We start from the raw sequence: 17,016 nt of genomic DNA on the forward strand, positions 1-17,016 counted from the left end.
GCAAAACCGGGTGGTTTTGTGTATCAATCCTAACAGCAAAAACATTTTCTAATTTTACTTTAGGCTCAGTTTAAATGGGACTATCCCTTTAAAAAATACATTAAATGAGAATCTCATGGCACTTCGAAATTTAAAATCCTCAGCTAAAAATCTTATTTTTATCGCCTTATTCTTCTTCACTTCTTTCTAATAATACCAAATCAACTCAGGAAAATGTAAGCTTGACATAAAGCCCCAGGGGAAATCTGAATGACAGGCAGGCTATCCTAGGATGTCACAGAAACCAAAAAGAACACTTCCGCTGAAATACACTATTTTTGAGCTTTTCATCTTATTTTCAATGCAACGTTTATACTTGGAGTAATCGGTCTCCACACAGCCCTGGACTTACTTACTTTTAAGTCGGAAAAGAGGAAGAGAACATGTAAAATCCACCGGACACCTGCCCCGCTGCCCCGGGGGAGCCGACCACGGGCCAGCAGAGCAGTGCCCGGCCCGGCCCCAGCGGCGGGCGCTCACCTGGTGGATGAAGTCCACGAGGAAAGAGTGGGCCTTCATCTTGTCCTCCAGCTGGTGCAGGATGATCAGCGAGGTGTTGCTGAACCCGGGAGCTTCTGTTGAAACACAGCCACGAAACTTAAAACACATAACGTACCGGCTTTATCGTCATTACTGAGATGAGAATAAAAAGTTAAGAAACATCCCTACGAAAGGAAAAGACCAACCTCTCCATGCGATTATTTGTAACGTTACCCAAGAGTTTAGAAAACGTAGGGAAACATTGTGGGAGTTTGCTACAATTCATACCGTATTTAAAACATAAAAGAGAGCACAACCAATGGACACGCACACTGGGGCGGTGGGGGCGTGTCCTGGGGGGTGGGAGTGGACAGGGAGGGGCCGATGGGGGAACAAAGTAGACTTGCCCCATCGTCCCCTCAGTTTCTGTTCTATCACGTGGATCTGTTTGGAGAACTTCTCACAATCTACTATAAGGAAAGCCACAACCTTTTAAAAAATGCTGAGTTAATATTAAACTGTCTCATAAACTTAAATAGATGCTTTGAGAGACACTTAAACGAAGAACCAGGATGTTGTTCTCAGAACAGAGCATCCCATACACTAGCCCCGGAGGTGCTTACCCTCGGGGACGGACTCGGCCCAGCGCGGGTCCGAGGCGGGGTAGTCGTCCACCAGGTCCACGCTGATCTGGGCCACAGCTTTGTCCAGTTCGCTGTCCGAGTCCAGATCCGCGTGGGAGGAAAACAGCTCGTCGACCATCATCTGAGCGTGACCCATGTCTTTTCTGAAACGGAACCGGGAAACGGAAGTATGAAAGGAGGCGGAGCATGCTCAATACCCACCGTGAGAGAGTTAATGTGAACTTCAGGTCCCACCTTCTAACCCAAAGTTAATTACTTATAATAACATTTAGTTACATGCATTCATAAATTCAACAAGTTCACACTGAATGCTTAGAATATGCTCGGCACTGGAGACAGATGACAGGACACTGAAGAACAGCCCACGACTGTTCATGAGGAATCAGCCGATTAAACAGGAAGTTACGCAGACACGACGGCTGGGGAAGAACAGGGGAACCGACACCATCGGAGGGGCCGGGAAAACCTCCGGGAGAAGAGGTGGCTGTCCGCTAAGGGGGAGTGCAGGGAGGCCGGGAGCGTGGGGGAGGCACAGGGCACAGAGAGCAGGCGCCCGAGGGAAGAATGCCTGCAGCCCAGGAGAGAACTGACGCCACGACGGGGCTGAGATGAGCCAGGGGAAAGTTCCCAAGGCAGACCTTCTAGAAACACCACCAAAGGCCGGGTGAGCCTAGCCAGCGTGGCTCAGTGATTGAGCATCGACCTAGGAACCAGGAGGTCACGGTTCCATTCCCGGTCAAGGGCACATGCCCGGGTTGCAGGCTTGATCCCCAGTGTGGGGCGTGCAGGAGGCAGCCGATCCATGATTCTCTCTCATCATGGATTTTTCTCTCTCTCCCTTCCTCTCTGAAATCAATAAAAATAGGCTTGAAGAGCCGAAACCGGTTTGGCTCAGTGGATAGAGCATCGGCCTGCGGACTCAAGGGTCCCAGGTTCGATTCTGGTCAAGGGCCATGTACCTTGGTTGTGGGCACATCCCCAGTAGGGGGTGTGCAGGAGGCAGCTGATCGATGTCTCTCTCTCATCGATGTTTCTAACTCTCTATCCCTCTCTCTTCCTCTCTGTAAAAAATCAATAAAATATATTTTAAAAAAAAAAAAAGGCTTGAAGAAAAACAAAAAGGATAAAAACAACCTTCTATTTGCCTAACATTATACACAAAAGATGCCCGCAAGCTGCCTTCACATCACTGTTTCCGCAGGTGCCCTGCTTTTCATGAAGGGGAGAGGGTGTTACAGCATCTTCCCCCAGCGGAGCTGGGACCCTCCCGTGACGACCAAGTTCAGAAGAACAGTTGCGAAAGTGTCAAGTTCAGAAAGCACTTTCTCCTTAAGGGCTCATTCTTCCAACCCGCTCGGTCATCAAATAAAGAGCATGTCAGCAAACTGTGTCCTCTGACTTCAAATACGCCATCGTCTAAAAACCGGTTGTACCTGCAGTACTGCAGGAAAGCGGCTTTCAGCAATCTGGTTTTATCCTCCTGGGCTATGGTTTCGTTCTTTGTAGAGGTCTCAAAAACCATACTCTGTAAAATAACAAAGGATAATTTAGAAGTGAAGGTATCAGAATATTCTTTTTTTAAAAATATATTTTTATTGTTATCAGAGAGGAAGAGAGAGATAGAAACATCAATGATGAGAGAGAATAACTGATGGGCTGCCTCCTGCACATCCCACACTGGGGATTGAGCCTGCAACCTGGGCATGTGCCCTGACCGGGAACCAAACCCCGACCTCCTAGTTCATAGGTTGATGCTCAACCACTGAGCCATGCCAGCCAGGCAGAATATTCCTAATTATTGGACTAAAAACTGGGCCCACCTATGACAGCAATAACACGGGTACACATACTCTCTATACCAATAGTTTATATACATAAAACACATATTGAGAAACAAGATAAAATGAACCAAGTGATCAACTGAAGTCCTAAAGAAAAGATATATGTATGATTGAGGGATTACATTGTGAGTAAAATAATCTGGGGATTTCATTATAACCAACACAACCCTTTCATGGGTCTGCTCTTATACAACTCATCACAATGTGTATTACTAAGCGTAATGGCTGACGCCAAGCTTAAACAAGGATTTGAAAAATTGTAAAGAAATGGAATACTGTAAGATAGCTTTGGAACATCAGCAGTGTCACAAAATCCACATTACAAAAAAAAAACAAAAAACATGTTGATTTTTGTCGAAACTGTACCAAGTTACTTTCATTTTGAATTACAGAAATGGTCCATATATTTCACATACTAGTCAAATGGAAAGTAGCCCAAACGGTATTATTTATCGTCTCCTGTAAAAGAATGATGAAAATCTTGTAGATCAGGGGATTTCAGGTTTCAAGATGACAGAAAAAGAAAATGGATAGTTTTACCCCCCTTTCTCAAAAACCACCCCAAATAAGAAGCGAAAGCAGCACACCACCCAGACATCTGTGCTGCAGCCCACAGCAGAGACGGAAGCCAGTGGGCATGGCAGCGCGGAGCGGAGGGGACCACAGCCCTGCCTGGGCAGGGGCAGGGCCCGTGCGGCCTGAGGCCAAGGCCAAGGCCAAGCAAAGGACATGCCGTTTCAGGGACCTGCCTGTGGGAAACTCCACTGATGGGCCCTAGGGGAGCTGCTGCCGGGCACGGCAAGATTCAGCCAGATGTCAGCCAGCAAATATAAAACAGCCACCGCACACTCCCGGATCACATGTGGCTGAGTAACGAAGAGAGTGTAATCAGCGTATCACCTGACTCTGAGAACTATCAAGAATACTCATATTGCCACTATCACGGGAAAGAAATATTTGGATGAAAGGCAGAGAAAGAACTATGCTCCCCCAAGTTCTCATCTTCTATAACAGGAAGTCAACAGATGTCTAAAACTGGTGAATTAGGAGAGAGCAATATATGGTTATTACTTAGAAACAGAGAAAAAATATCAGAAGAAACAGCAAAAAAGACTTAAAAGTAGCTGCTCTGGCAAGGAGGACAAAGGGGATGAGAGAGATAAAAGAACGAATGTTTTCATCACAACGCTTTTAAAACGACCCGACTTTGAAAAACATTTGTGGAAACAGCCTGATAAAGATGTAAAAACGACATAGAACCACATACCTCATTGCTTGGCCCAGCGACGGAAGAAGCTAAAGATTCTTCAAGGTCCTCGGCTAATATGGACACATTTTCCCTGGAAGTAACAGCCACCAGCCCACTGTTTCTAGAAAACAGGATCGGGACACCGCCACAGGAACCCGCTCCTAAAATACTGTCCCCTAGAAGACAGCGGAACACACGATCAATTACACGAACACATGCTTCCTAAAACCCCCACCCTCGGCAGAAAATCAGCTGACGCACGGAGACACGTCCTTGGCCTTTGCAATACCACTCCTGCTGTGAACTCAGTTCTCTGTCCCAGGTCCAGGGTCAAGACCCTGCTGCTATCTGAAGGAGCACCCTGTGCCCTCAGCTTGGGGGCAATCAACACTAGCCTCGCAAGACAACAGCAGGTAGTAAGCAAAACAGTAAAACGACTCGTTCTGCAAAATCCCAAATACCAGGTTTTGTAACCTGATGGGGTCCTTTTCTTCTATTCTGCCATGACTCACCGAGTAAGCCAGCTGGGCGGTGGAGTGGGAGGTCTAAGCCTGCTCAGGGCCTTACTTAATGCCATCCTGTCCACCCGGTCAAGTCTCGTGCTGGGACCAGAAAAATCGAGGTTTCATCCTGTTGCCTCACCTGGATTCTGCCCTCTGCCCAACCCCTTTAGATAAATATCCTGATTTAACCATCTGCTTAGCTTCCTTTCACTCCCGGATGGCTTAACCCCCGCCCCCTCCCCATGAGTCCAACACCTGAGGGTCTTCTTATCCAGGGGTCTGGATACACTTAAAGAACAACTCAGAGCCCTAACCGGTTTGGCTCAGTGGATAGAGCGTCGGCCTGCGGACTCAAGGGTCCCAGGTTCGATTCCGGTCAAGGGCATGTACCTTGGTTGGTTGGGGGCACATCCCCAGTGGGGAGTGTGCAGGAGGCAGCTGATCGATGTTTTTCTCTCATCGATGTTTCTAACTCTCTATCCCTCTCCCTTCCTCTCTGTAAAAAATCAATAAAATATATTAAAAAAAAGAAAAAAAGAAAGGAAGAACTCAGAATGAGTCACTCTTACTAACTAGGGATAAGGAATTACTTCTTATGTCAGTCCTTCCCTTCTTGGCATTTTCTGGAGAAAGCGTTGCTATTTTTGCCTATAAATGTGACAGCCTGGGACTTCTACCCCCCTTCTGCTTTTTCTTTTTAAATATATTTTATTGATTTTTTACAGAGAGGAAGAGAGAGGGATAGAGAGTTAGAAACATCGATGAGAGAAAAACATCGATCAGCTGCCTCCTGCACACCCCCCACTGGGAATGTGCCCGCAACCAAGGTACATGCCCTTGACCGGAATCGAACCCGGGACCCTCGAGTCCGTAGGCCGACACTCTATCCTATGAGCCAAACCGGCTTCGGCTCTTTTCTGCTTTTTCATAGGCTGTGACTTCAGCCACCATGGGTGTGTGGCACTGAAGGTCTGAGCAGCACCGGAGGTACGAGCTTGAAGACACACTTATGGGAGAAGAATAGAGACGGCAAGAATGACGAGCGAGCTCACCGGCCTCGCTCCCCAGCTGCTCCGTACCGTGCGTACTGAAGACAATCTTCTCCTGCGGGGGAGAGAACTTGCCGGTGCCGGTGGAGCACACAAAGACGGCGCTTTCGCTGTACAGGTAGGCCGTCTGGCTGGAAAAGTCCGGGACCATCAACCGACACGTGGTCGACTCTTCAGACTGAAAATCAAATTCAAAATTCCATTTCATGAGGACCCACACACAAAAGCTTGTCTGTCTGACTTCATCATTCCCACTTGGGTACAACATATCACGGTGTATTGAAATAAGAGAACAAGTTGGATTTCCTTACAGTATTCGGCTTAACAAGTCCTATTAAAATAAGCAAAAGGATTTAGCAGAGTTAGTACTATACGAGGTTAAATGAAATGAACTTACAGTTGTTAAGCCTGTCCCTCATGAACATCCGTTATTCAACAATATGTCCAATTGCTATTAAGAAGCTTAACGTTGGAGATCTTTTTGTCCTTTTAATCATTTACATGAACTTTAAGTGCATTCTGCCTAAAATATAACCCTACTTGGAGCGAAAGGGAATTTTTCTGTGATAAACAGGACTCAAAGCCAAACCCCAATGTCTACCCGGTTTGTTCCTTATTTTTCACTGGGTAGCTCACCGTCAGTCTTTTCTTTCTACTCGACAATACAGTAATGAGGCTCTTCACAGAATAGGTGAGAAGCAGCATACTGCTTGCTGCCAGCAGCTTCGACTCATATTTCTCTTCAGCTAAGGCTGAGGAACAAGTCTGGGATGGCAAGTAAAATGCGACGTCTAACACGTAGCTGTTTTCAAATACACCCGCCAAAATAAATAAAACAAATATACCCAAGCCCTGCAGGTGAATCTCTCAAAGAAGCTGACCCCGGAATGGTGAGGGAGAGAAAACTGAGCATGTGAGCTTCACTCTGGGATTGAACTTAGATAAGATCTTACCTGAAAGGGTGGGTTATACTGAGTGACTTCTACTGTGACCGCATCTGACATCTGGTAGCCATGATCTTCCACTGTCACCAGGGAGTAATAGACGAGGCACGGGCTGTCTGCGGGGTGCCAGGCGGCTGCCAGCACCACCAGCCCGTCACTGGTCAGGGCGAAAGGGAAAGCGACAGTCACTTTGGCAGACAGCCTGGCAGTTTCTCACGTGGTTCAACATGCACTTCCCATGCGGCCTCGCAAGCCCACGCCCAGACATTCACCCAAGAGAAGGACACACCGGTCGCTCACATGGCAAGATCAGCATTAGAGACCTAGCAAGACTCATCATTTCATCACACACATCAACTTCCTCCCCAGACAACTCCCTAGAGTCTTTATGACAAAGTAACTGCTCACCAGTTTTGCTTCAAATCCAAATAGCGAACGTTGACGCCCTCTTTAATAGCTTCGTAGTTGCTTTCCGATCCCTAGATGAAGACATCAACAAGGTAAGCTCTGTGCGTACAGGAATCATCTTCACCTCTGCGGCCCAGCACCGGCTAACGTGCCTCAGCCACAGCGGCTCGGCTACTGAGTGATGCACGCGTTTTAAACACTATTAAGTCAATCGGTGAGCTACAATATCTCTAGAGATTGAATACTTGATTTGTTTATCCGATGGCTAAAAACTGTGTTTGTATATTACCTTAACATACGTGCTTTCGGATAAAACACTAAAGGAGAAAGCACACTCATGTCACCACAAAGGTGAATGAGAGGCGCGGACCGCTGCTTCTTACCCAAATAGCATCGGTGATGTTCTCCTTCAGGGCCCTGTTCATGTCCCAGCTGTGCACCTGCCTCTCGGACGAGTCATCCAGCTCCCACTTACTGATGTTTGCACTGGTCAGGCTGTACAAGCTTGACCTCTCGCTGTCCCACAGGACGCTGGAGAGCTGCATGGAGAAGAGAAAAAAGCAAGTTTACAGACTCCGCTCCAATGTTAGCATCCGATGTTTCCGAAATCCAAGTTTCGTCTCTTTCATGATACTTGATTAGTACGCCCCGCAGGATTCTTCCTTTAGGATCCAAAGGAAGGAGTGGTCCTGAAACAGACCCGGAAGCAAGGCGGGTTTCCACCGGCAGAAACATCAAGGCAGAGGCCCACGCGGGGCAGGGGTGGGAGGCGGGAAAGCGCAAGGGTCCTCAGAGAGCCAGCAGTCCTGTGAACGTGGCATGTAGGTTATAACCAGAAAAGAGGCAAAAGAGGAGGCCCAATGGGAAATCAGGGACGCACAGCAGAGTCTGGAATGTAAGCTGTAAACCCGGTCAGCAAGGGGGCTCTAATCAACGGCTTTTGACGGTAGAGCTGTTAGAGGAAAATGAACGGGGAGGGATGTGTGCAGATAGTTAAATGTTGTTATTTTGCCTTTTAAGCATCTACTTGCTTACGAAGTATACTGTGTTTTTTAGAGCTGCGAATACACGGGTGTTTTTTTGTTCGTTTTTGCTGCAAAAAGCTTGTTTCCAGTTGGTCCAATGCATTGGGAGATGGGCCCAGGGTGGTTAGAAGGATGCCTAGTGGTTTCAGGGAGAGAGAGGCTCAGGCACAAGCCAGACCTCAGGGGATGCAGAGGGGCCCCTCAAAGGCCTCTGGGCTCCACAGGCTCCTAGTCGTGCTTGAGGGTGAGACTTTGAAGAGAGACTAGCCCAGCCCGGGGGCTGGCAGCCCGTGGGGTGAGGCAGGCGTCACCCATCTTCGTGAGGAGTTTCCCCTCCTCTGGGAAGTCACAGAGGTCCATGCGGGTAGGACCCAGGGCCTGCAGCTCCAACAGGGCCTGGCCTGGTTCCTCTCCGCGGCCATGGCGGCTCCCAAGGCGTCCTGAATTTTACCCCCTCCCTGTGGGAAAGGCTCTGGCACGTCCTGGAAGAGAACGCAGCCGCGGTGCGGTGCTGGGTTTGCATCTTTAAGAGCCGCGGGGCACCCTCACGCTTCCCCTAAGCCACCTTGTGGAAGAAGGGGCCCACGCCCCCCAGAGCCACATCGCCGAGCTGGAGACGGAAGCCCAGAGAGAGGCAGGCGTGGGAGGCCTGCAGATGCACGTTGACCAGGCGGCTGGCGGCAGTCTCCACTCGGTGCAATAATTCTTTTCCAATGTGGGAGCTCATGGTTGTTCCGCAATAAGGAGTTAAGGACAAAAAAGACCCACGGAGTTTATCCCTGGCTGGCGCGGCTCAGTGTGGACCCATGAACCAGATCACAGTTCGATTCCTGGTCAGGGCACATGCCTGGGCTTGATCCCCGTGTGGGGCGAGCAAGAGGCAGCCAATCAATGATTCTCTCATCATTGATGTTTCTATCTCTCTCTCTCCCTTCCTCTCTGAAATCGATAAAAATATATATATATTTAAAAACCAAGCTTATAAAAACAGTTATTTTATCAACTTACCATGAGATCACTACTCGGAGATAAAATCCCCAGAAGAGAAGAGACCTTCCGCCCAATGCCTGAAAGCACGCCCTGGCCCTGGGGCAGGGCCCGCTGATGAACCTTCCCCGAGTTCTCCGGCGTCAGGCGGATCAGCTGGCTTCCCGACGCAGCCAAAATAAAGCTTCCTCCCTGGGAACAAATAGTGTGGAATTAACTCAGTGAAGCAGCTAACCCCAAGATAAAGAAAGTCAACACAAAATGCTTCAATACAAGGGAAAATCATCTATCCCTTAACAAGAAATCTCAGAGCATACAGAGGAACACTGCTAGTAAAATAACTTCCGCATGAATCCATTCACTTAAGACTATTCTTTCTACATAGAAACACTTTTGTTGCAGTTTTGTTTTGTAAATTGGCTATTTTTTTCTGATTTTTAAATGACAGGTTTACCACATTGCAGGTTAAACAAATCGAGCGTCAGATTTTATTTCTTTGGTAAACCTGCAGAGTATACAGTAGCAAACCATTTTTCGTAGTGTCCGAGTTTTTACGTCACTCGTGTAAAATGTTCCTGAAAGAAATGAACACTAGCTACTAGTATTGGCATTTCAGAGCCCTATGAGAAGACCTTTCTCTCTCTAACTGTTCGAATCATAGACCCTGGCATCCTTCTCGTCTCTCTTTTATCGCTCCCTGGCCTGCAGGGTCTGTTCAAAACCCTGAATATTTAGCCATTCAAATCCCACTTCTAAGCCACGTGACAGCTTTCCAGTTCAGAGAGAAGAATATCCACCGTGTACTTTACCTGCACCGCTGTTAGGAAATTGTAAGTTTTATCACCTCCCGAATCTACGTAAGTCTCTGTGTAGGCGTCTTCATGAGCAAGACTTGGCCAATAGCGAACAGATCCTTCTCTGGTGGCCGCCATGACAGCGACAGACTGAAAACAAGATCACCACACTCAGCAAGATCACCGCACTCAGCAACCACGGTAAAGGGAGGATGCAAGAACTGGGAGTCTGATGAAACTGACATTAAAAAACCAGGGCAATTTACTATCTGATTAGGAAAAATCAGAAATAAAAATTCCTTTTGATACTTAAAAAAATTATCATACAGTAAAATTGACTTTTTCCTTTGGTTGTACAATTGTATGAAATTTAACACACATACAGACTCATGTTAACTATCACCACATAGTAAGGACACAGGACAGTTTCATGAGCCCCCAAAATTCCCTAGACCAACGCCTTTACAGTAAGGCTCCCCCCACATCCTGCCTCCTGGCAACCTCTGCTTCCATCATCATCGTGTGATCTTCCCAGAACGTCCACTAAAATCATGGGGAATGTAACCTTCCGACACGGGCTCATCTCGCTTGCACGTTGTATCTGAGGTTGATCCAGGCTGTTGCACGTGTCAATAGTTCATTCCTTTTCACTACTGAGTGGCATCCCCTTCTAAGACTGCCCCAGTCTGTCTACCCATTTACTTGTTGAAGGCTATCTGGGTTGTTTCCCCCTCTGGCTATTGTACTGGTAAATAAAGCTGCTACGCCATTCATGGATTGTTTTCTGTGTGAACGTGAAGTTTTAACTGGTCTAAGGAAATAGCCAGGAATAGGTTTGTGGGGTCGTAGGGTTAAGTGTATTTTAACCTTGTAAGACAGTGAAAATCCAGTGGCTGTGACATTTTTGCATTCCCCCCAGCAAGATGTGAGTTCCAGCTGCGCCACATCCCTGCCAGCACTTGGTAGTGTCAGCACTTTTCATTTAGCCACTGTAATGAGGGTGTGGTGGTACGTCATTGTTTCCATGTGCATTTCCCTAATGGCGAATGGTGTGACCATCTCTTCATGTGCTTCTCTGACATCCTTGCATGCTCTTCGGTAAAGCACCTGTTCGAGTCCTACGCCATTTTTAAATGGGCTGGTTTGTCTCCTTGTTCAGCTTCAAGAGTTCTTTTTATGTTTTGGATACAAGACTCAGATATTTGATTTACAAATATTTTCTCCCAGTCTACAGCTTGTCTCTTTATTTTCTTGTCAGTGCCTTTGGGAGAGGCAGGTGTTTAATTCTGATAGTTTCATTTATCCCTTTTTCTTTTAGGAATCACGCTTTTGGTGATTCCCAGGAACTCTTCTAATCAAGTCATCCTGATTTTCTTCTATAAGTTTTATAGTTTTGCATTCACAGTAATGACCCACTTTGAGTTCATCTTTGTATAAGGTATGAGGCTCAGGGGGACATTCATTTTTGTGCATAAAGATGACCAATGGTTCCAACACCATTTCCTGAAAAGACCGTCCTTGCTCCCCTGAACAGCTTTGGCACCACAGTCAAAGGTCAGAGGCACCTTTGTGTGAGTTTCTGTCTAATCTGTTCTGTTCCATGGTCCTACGTGCCCATCTCGGTGCCATTACCAGTGTCTTCATTCCCGTCACTTGAAAGTTATGTCTCAGAATTAGGTCCAATGACTAACTTAACAACTCGCTTATTTGAAAACAAAAACAAAAACAAAAACTATACTAATAAAAGGGTAATACGCTAATTAGACTGGGAGAACTTCTGGGAGACCTTCTGGACAAAGCCATGGTGGTGGGGCCGAGGCAGAGGTGGTTAGGGGTGATCAGGTTGGCAGGGGGGGCAGTTGAGGGTGATCAGGCCAGCAGGGTGGGGCAGTTAGGCATCAATCAGGCTGGCAGGGGAGTGGTTAGGGGGTGATCAGGCTGGCAGGCAGGCGAGCAGTTGGGAACCAGCAGTCCTGGATTGTGAGAGGGATGTCCGACTGCCGGTTTAGGCCCGATCCCACAGGGCAGTCAGACATCCTCTGAGGGGTCCCAGATTGGAAAGGGTGCAGGCCGGGCTGAGGGGACCACCCTCCCACCCCAGTGCACGAATTTCGTGCACTGGGCCTCTAGTATTTCAATAAGCCCTTAAGTCACCTACCTGAGTAGAATGCGCTTCACCCGAGGTAGCCAAGTAAGAGAGAGCCACCAGGTCAGCGCTCCGCTGGAAATCACTGGGTGGCAGCTGAAGCTCTTTGCAAACAGATAACTGTAGAGCAAAGCCAAACAAAAGACCTTTCGCATCAAGTCCACTTTTTTGAATATGCACCTGACTTCACCATTTTCTTTCTCTGCCTATTTTACATTCTATTTCATTGCTGGAAATAGCACTCTACAAATATTCTTTCTTCTCAAAATTTTCAATCAGGCTTTCAGTAGTTTTAAAACAAAGTTTCATAAGAGATATAAAATCAGGAAAGCTTAAGAAATAGACCGCACTCTGAATATCAACCAATCCAATCTCTTTCCGGGCTGAAAGAGTGTACTGCTTCAGAGAGGAGTACATGCTCAGTATTTCAGATCACTATGCACATGCAAACCCACTCATGCTTGAACACATTCAGACTGTCCTCCCAACAACTCTACAAATTTAGGGTAAAAACTAAGGGCCAACGGGTTCCCTCTCCTCTATCTCCTTTCATCTCCCCAAAGAGCCATTACCTTAGAAATGGGGGACAGAGCAATCTTCCAGATAATGAGCTTGTCTTTGCAGACCAGACAAGCCCATCCACCTTCATCTATGCGAACAGTCAGCTGATCATCATCTGAATAAATATATGAGGGGGAAAAAAAGGGGGACATAGTGCATCTTAGCGTCTGAAAAAGAGCAACTGTTCACATTTCCTTACACCAAAGTCTTCACTGCCACATTCTTCACCACAAAAATTACCACTCATGAAAAAGGTTAATCTACAACAAAAAATGCTCTTGTATATCATTCAGGAGTTATGAATATCCAAAACCAGAGATCCATTTTACTCTGATAACCACTTTTAGAAATATATCTGAAGACAAAAAGTATATGTTGGGCCTAGGTTCAATCTCTCTTAATTTTTGTTATAAACAGATATCTTACTTTCTGTAATACTATTAGAGTCAAGATGTGCAAGTTCACGTTGATGAGAAATATTCCATCTTCTAGAACGGAGTACTTACTTTAAACTTTTCTGTCATTCACAGTATGAACACATTTTACATCATGATGCATTTGTGAACAATGTAAATAAAACAAAACTTACTTAACATTATATGGGATGCACTCTGATATTCTAGATTCTACTTTATTTCATTTTTAAAAAAATGCTGGTTATGAAACACTAAACTGATCTCAGTCACCACCTACAGTTTGAAAAACAACATTCCAGAAAATCGCAAAGATCTAGAATTAAATTCTTTTATAAAAAATATATGTATTTTGCTGAAACCGGTTTGGCTCAGTGGATAGAGCGTCGGTCTGCGGACTGAAGGGTCCCAGGTTCGATTCCTGGTCAAGGGCATGTACATTGGTTGCGGGCACATCCCCGGTAGGGGGTGTGCAGGAGGCAGCTGGTTGATGTTTCTCTCTCATCGATGTTTCTAGCTCTCTATCCCTCTCCCTTCCTCTCTGTAAAAAATCAATAAAATATATTAAAAAAATATATATGTATTTTTATTGATTTCAGAGAGGAAGGGAGTGGGAGAGAGAGATAGAGATATCAATGATGAGAGAGAATCATTGATCAGCTGCCTCCTGCACGTCCCACACTGGGGATCAAACCCGCAACCTGGGCCTGTGCCCTGACTGGGAATCGAACCATGACCTCCTGGTTCATAGGTCGATTCTAGACCAGTGAGCCACACCAGCCGGGCCTCAATTAACTTTTGAAATTGGACTTGAGTTTTGCATTTGCAGTACTTACAACCATTAAAGATTTGACTGTGGTGGAATGAAATTCCGCTTCTAAAATTTGTTATATTTCTCACTTAGTGTAAAAGCACACAGGTTGCCCCTGTCTGCCCATTTCGGTGGAGGGCGATCAGAGAAAGCACCCATTTCAAGCTCCCGGCTGGAGCGAGGCTTCGTGTGAATTGCAATTAGAGGCGAACGGAAGATGACACCCACCTTCTGCCAATGTCAGGACTTCCATGACTTTCACGGGGAGAGACGACCCAAACGTCTTCACATCGTAGTTCATGGTCTCGGTGATGGAGTGATGTGGGAACATCCGTGTGGGAGTTCCTCTGAAGAAGAGAGACCTCATTACGTCACCGTAACTTACATTCTCCGTCACCCTAATGTTTACGTAGCTATTTCCACAATAAAGGGAAGAGCTTTGATAAACAAATACGAAGTGGAACAGTGAAAAAAACTCTGGCTCATGTATTCGTAACTAAATGTATTTTTCATTAAAGACTGATGGGATTTAGTAGACCCTGGCCTTACACTTTTATACTATAGTTTCTGGATGCATGTGCCATTGACCTAAACTCTTTATAACTCCGCTTCCTTAGCTTTGAAATAAGAACGTTGGGCTAGATTAGCGTTTTTCAAATTGTGGGTAATTTTGAGGGTCTCAATCAATCAACATTTTTGAAAAAAAGACTGAATATAAAGTCTGGTAAAAAAAAAACTATTCTTAGCTCCCTGCTTATGGTCAAAAAAGTTTTACAAACTTCGGATTACATTTTCTTCTAAACTCCCGTCACCACTAGAATGACAAGAATCTACCAGATCTGCATAATCAAGCAAGAAATTAAGTAGGAGCCCTGGCAGGTGTTTCCCAATAGTTGGGGCATTGTCCAGCACACTGCAGGGTCAAGGGTTCGATTCCTGGTCAAGGGCATGTACCTGGGTTGCAGGTTCACCCTCTGCCCCAGTTGGGGAGCATGTGAGAGACAACCTCAATGTTTCCCTCGCCCCGCTCCCTTCTACTCTCCCTGAAAAAGCAACGGAAAAAATACCCACTGGTGAGGATTAACAAAACAACAACAAAAGAGAAATTAAACGGGTCACACATAGCTGCTGCTGCCTGCTATTCAATACAGCCGATACAGCCAAAGAAATTATATTTTCTTCTCACCTTCATTTTAACAATGAGAAAAACAATGGAAAGGCACCAGTTTAAAAGTTATTCTATCTCTTATGATATGAAAATTAAACGAGGAGACTCAAATACAGAGTGGTCCAGAGCTTTGTTGACCAGCAGGGTAGGACAACAAAGATGTTTCTTTAAAGGATCATCACCTGTCCTAGCCCGTTTGGCTCAGTGGATAGAGCGTCAGCCTTCGGGCTGAAGGGTCCCGGGTTCGATTCTGGTCAAGGGCACATGCCCGGGTTGCAGCTCTATCCCCAGTAGGAGGCGTGCAGGAGGCAGCCAATTAATGATTCTCTCTCATCATTGATGTTTCTCTCTCCCTCTTCCTTCTCTCTGAAACCAATAAACATATATTTAAAAAAAAGGATCGTCAAACTATTCAGAAACATGGTGCCTCCTCCTAAAGCCCTAGATTAATTGCGAAAGGGGGCGTGGTGTGGACCAGCGATGCGGACCGGCGCAGCCAAGTTTTTATCTGGTAACAAAGCTCTTCTCATCTCCCTGCTTACGGGAAGCCTTTTCCCTGTTAATTTAGCTACAAGTGAACGTGTGTAGCTAAAAGCCCTTTATCATCCCAATGGGCAGAGGGTCACGGCAGGGAGCATGTCAGGTGCTACCCAATGACTGGGGGCCGGGGGCCTCACCCCCACCATCGCTTTCTATCCGCGTCGGCCTTTCCCACGGACGCCTCCGGCCGGAGTGGCGCGGGCTCGGAGCAGGTACCATCCCCGTCACTGCACCGACGGGAGAAACTCACGCCAGGTCACAGGGCTGAGAGGGCGGGCGGAAACCACCGATGCAAACACACTCGGCCCTTCATCTCCGTTCAAAGGTAAATCCCACGGCAAGTGCGAGAGCGAAGACTCGATCAATGAAAGTGATGCCCCATAACCTGCCAGGGCAGGGGAAGCCCGTTCCCCCAATACTCGGGCATTCGCCGGCGCCGCCTGACCCCGGAGGCGCTGGAGCCGCGGCCCGACCAGGCCCGCCGAGGCCCGGAAGCCCCAGGCGGGGGCGATGGCTTACCGCGAGCCCAGCGAGCTGTGCCGGCCGACCGGAGAGAAGAGCGCGGGGGAGCCGCCCGCCGACCCCAGGGACAGACCCTTCCTGCCGGCCGCCCGCGGCGTGGAGCCCGGCCCGACTCCGCCCAGCGGGCCCCTCCGGGCCCCCGGCCCCGGGGTCCGCGGAGAGGAGACGGCCGGGAACATGACGGGAAGGAAAAGCTACAGAGCGCGCGTGGGTTCCGGCCGTGGGGCTGCTGCGCTGCCCGCGCGCGGAGCTTGAACACGGGGCGGGAGGGCGCGCCGTGAATACGTCAAAGCGCCGCGCCGCGGGCTGGGAAGGAGGGCGCGGGACGATGACGTCAAAGCGCCGCGCCGCTTGGCCGGGGGAGTGCGCGGGATAATGACGTTAAGCACAGAGGGCATTGGGACTGGAGGAAAGGTGAAAGGATTAGCCAAAGAACTCAGATGCATGACCTATAGACACAGAGAACGGGGTGCTGATGGTCACAGGGAGGGAGGTGGCCGGGGGGGGGGGGGGGGGGGCTTGGCAGAGGTAGGCAAGGGGTGGGGATGGGGAAATGGGAACATCTGTAATACTGTCAACAATAAAAATAAAAAAGGTAAAATGGCTATAGGAAATCTTCATGTATCAATATTCACTCTAAATATACATGGACGGCCCTGGCTGGTGTGGTTCAGTGGATAGAGCGACGGCCTGCGGACTGAAGGGTCCCGGGTTCTATTCCAGTAAAGGGCACAGGCCCAGGTTGCATGCTCGATCCCCAGTAGGGGGAGTGCAGGAGGCAGCCAATCAATGATTCTCTGTCATCATTGATGTTTCAATCTCTCCTTCCTTCCTCTCTAAAATCAATTAAAAAATATATATATATAATTAATGGATTGAATTCATCAATTAA

General features: G+C 47.4%; 1 protein-coding gene across 1 annotated transcript in view; it reads right to left on the bottom strand.

Annotated features, from left to right (window-relative positions):
- NUP133 (nucleoporin 133) overlaps positions 1-16,357 on the bottom strand; it is a 31,678-nt gene extending 15,321 nt beyond the window's left edge. Inside the window, exons 1-14 of the mRNA XM_054713032.1 lie at positions 16,122-16,357; positions 14,123-14,241; positions 12,682-12,785; positions 12,122-12,229; positions 9,979-10,113; positions 9,191-9,361; positions 7,541-7,696; positions 7,158-7,228; positions 6,759-6,906; positions 5,836-5,983; positions 4,272-4,429; positions 2,597-2,688; positions 1,143-1,306; positions 520-614 (exon numbers count right to left, since the gene is read on the bottom strand). Coding sequence (XP_054569007.1) covers positions 520-614; positions 1,143-1,306; positions 2,597-2,688; positions 4,272-4,429; positions 5,836-5,983; positions 6,759-6,906; positions 7,158-7,228; positions 7,541-7,696; positions 9,191-9,361; positions 9,979-10,113; positions 12,122-12,229; positions 12,682-12,785; positions 14,123-14,241; positions 16,122-16,303 — 1,851 coding nt within the window. The 5' untranslated portion in view covers positions 16,304-16,357. The remainder of the gene's footprint in view (positions 1-519; positions 615-1,142; positions 1,307-2,596; positions 2,689-4,271; positions 4,430-5,835; positions 5,984-6,758; positions 6,907-7,157; positions 7,229-7,540; positions 7,697-9,190; positions 9,362-9,978; positions 10,114-12,121; positions 12,230-12,681; positions 12,786-14,122; positions 14,242-16,121) is intronic.
- Positions 16,358-17,016: the final 659 nt, after the last annotated feature.

This window comes from Eptesicus fuscus, chromosome 24 (assembly GCF_027574615.1).
Source record: "Eptesicus fuscus isolate TK198812 chromosome 24, DD_ASM_mEF_20220401, whole genome shotgun sequence".
Classification (NCBI taxonomy): Eukaryota; Metazoa; Chordata; class Mammalia; order Chiroptera; family Vespertilionidae; genus Eptesicus; species Eptesicus fuscus.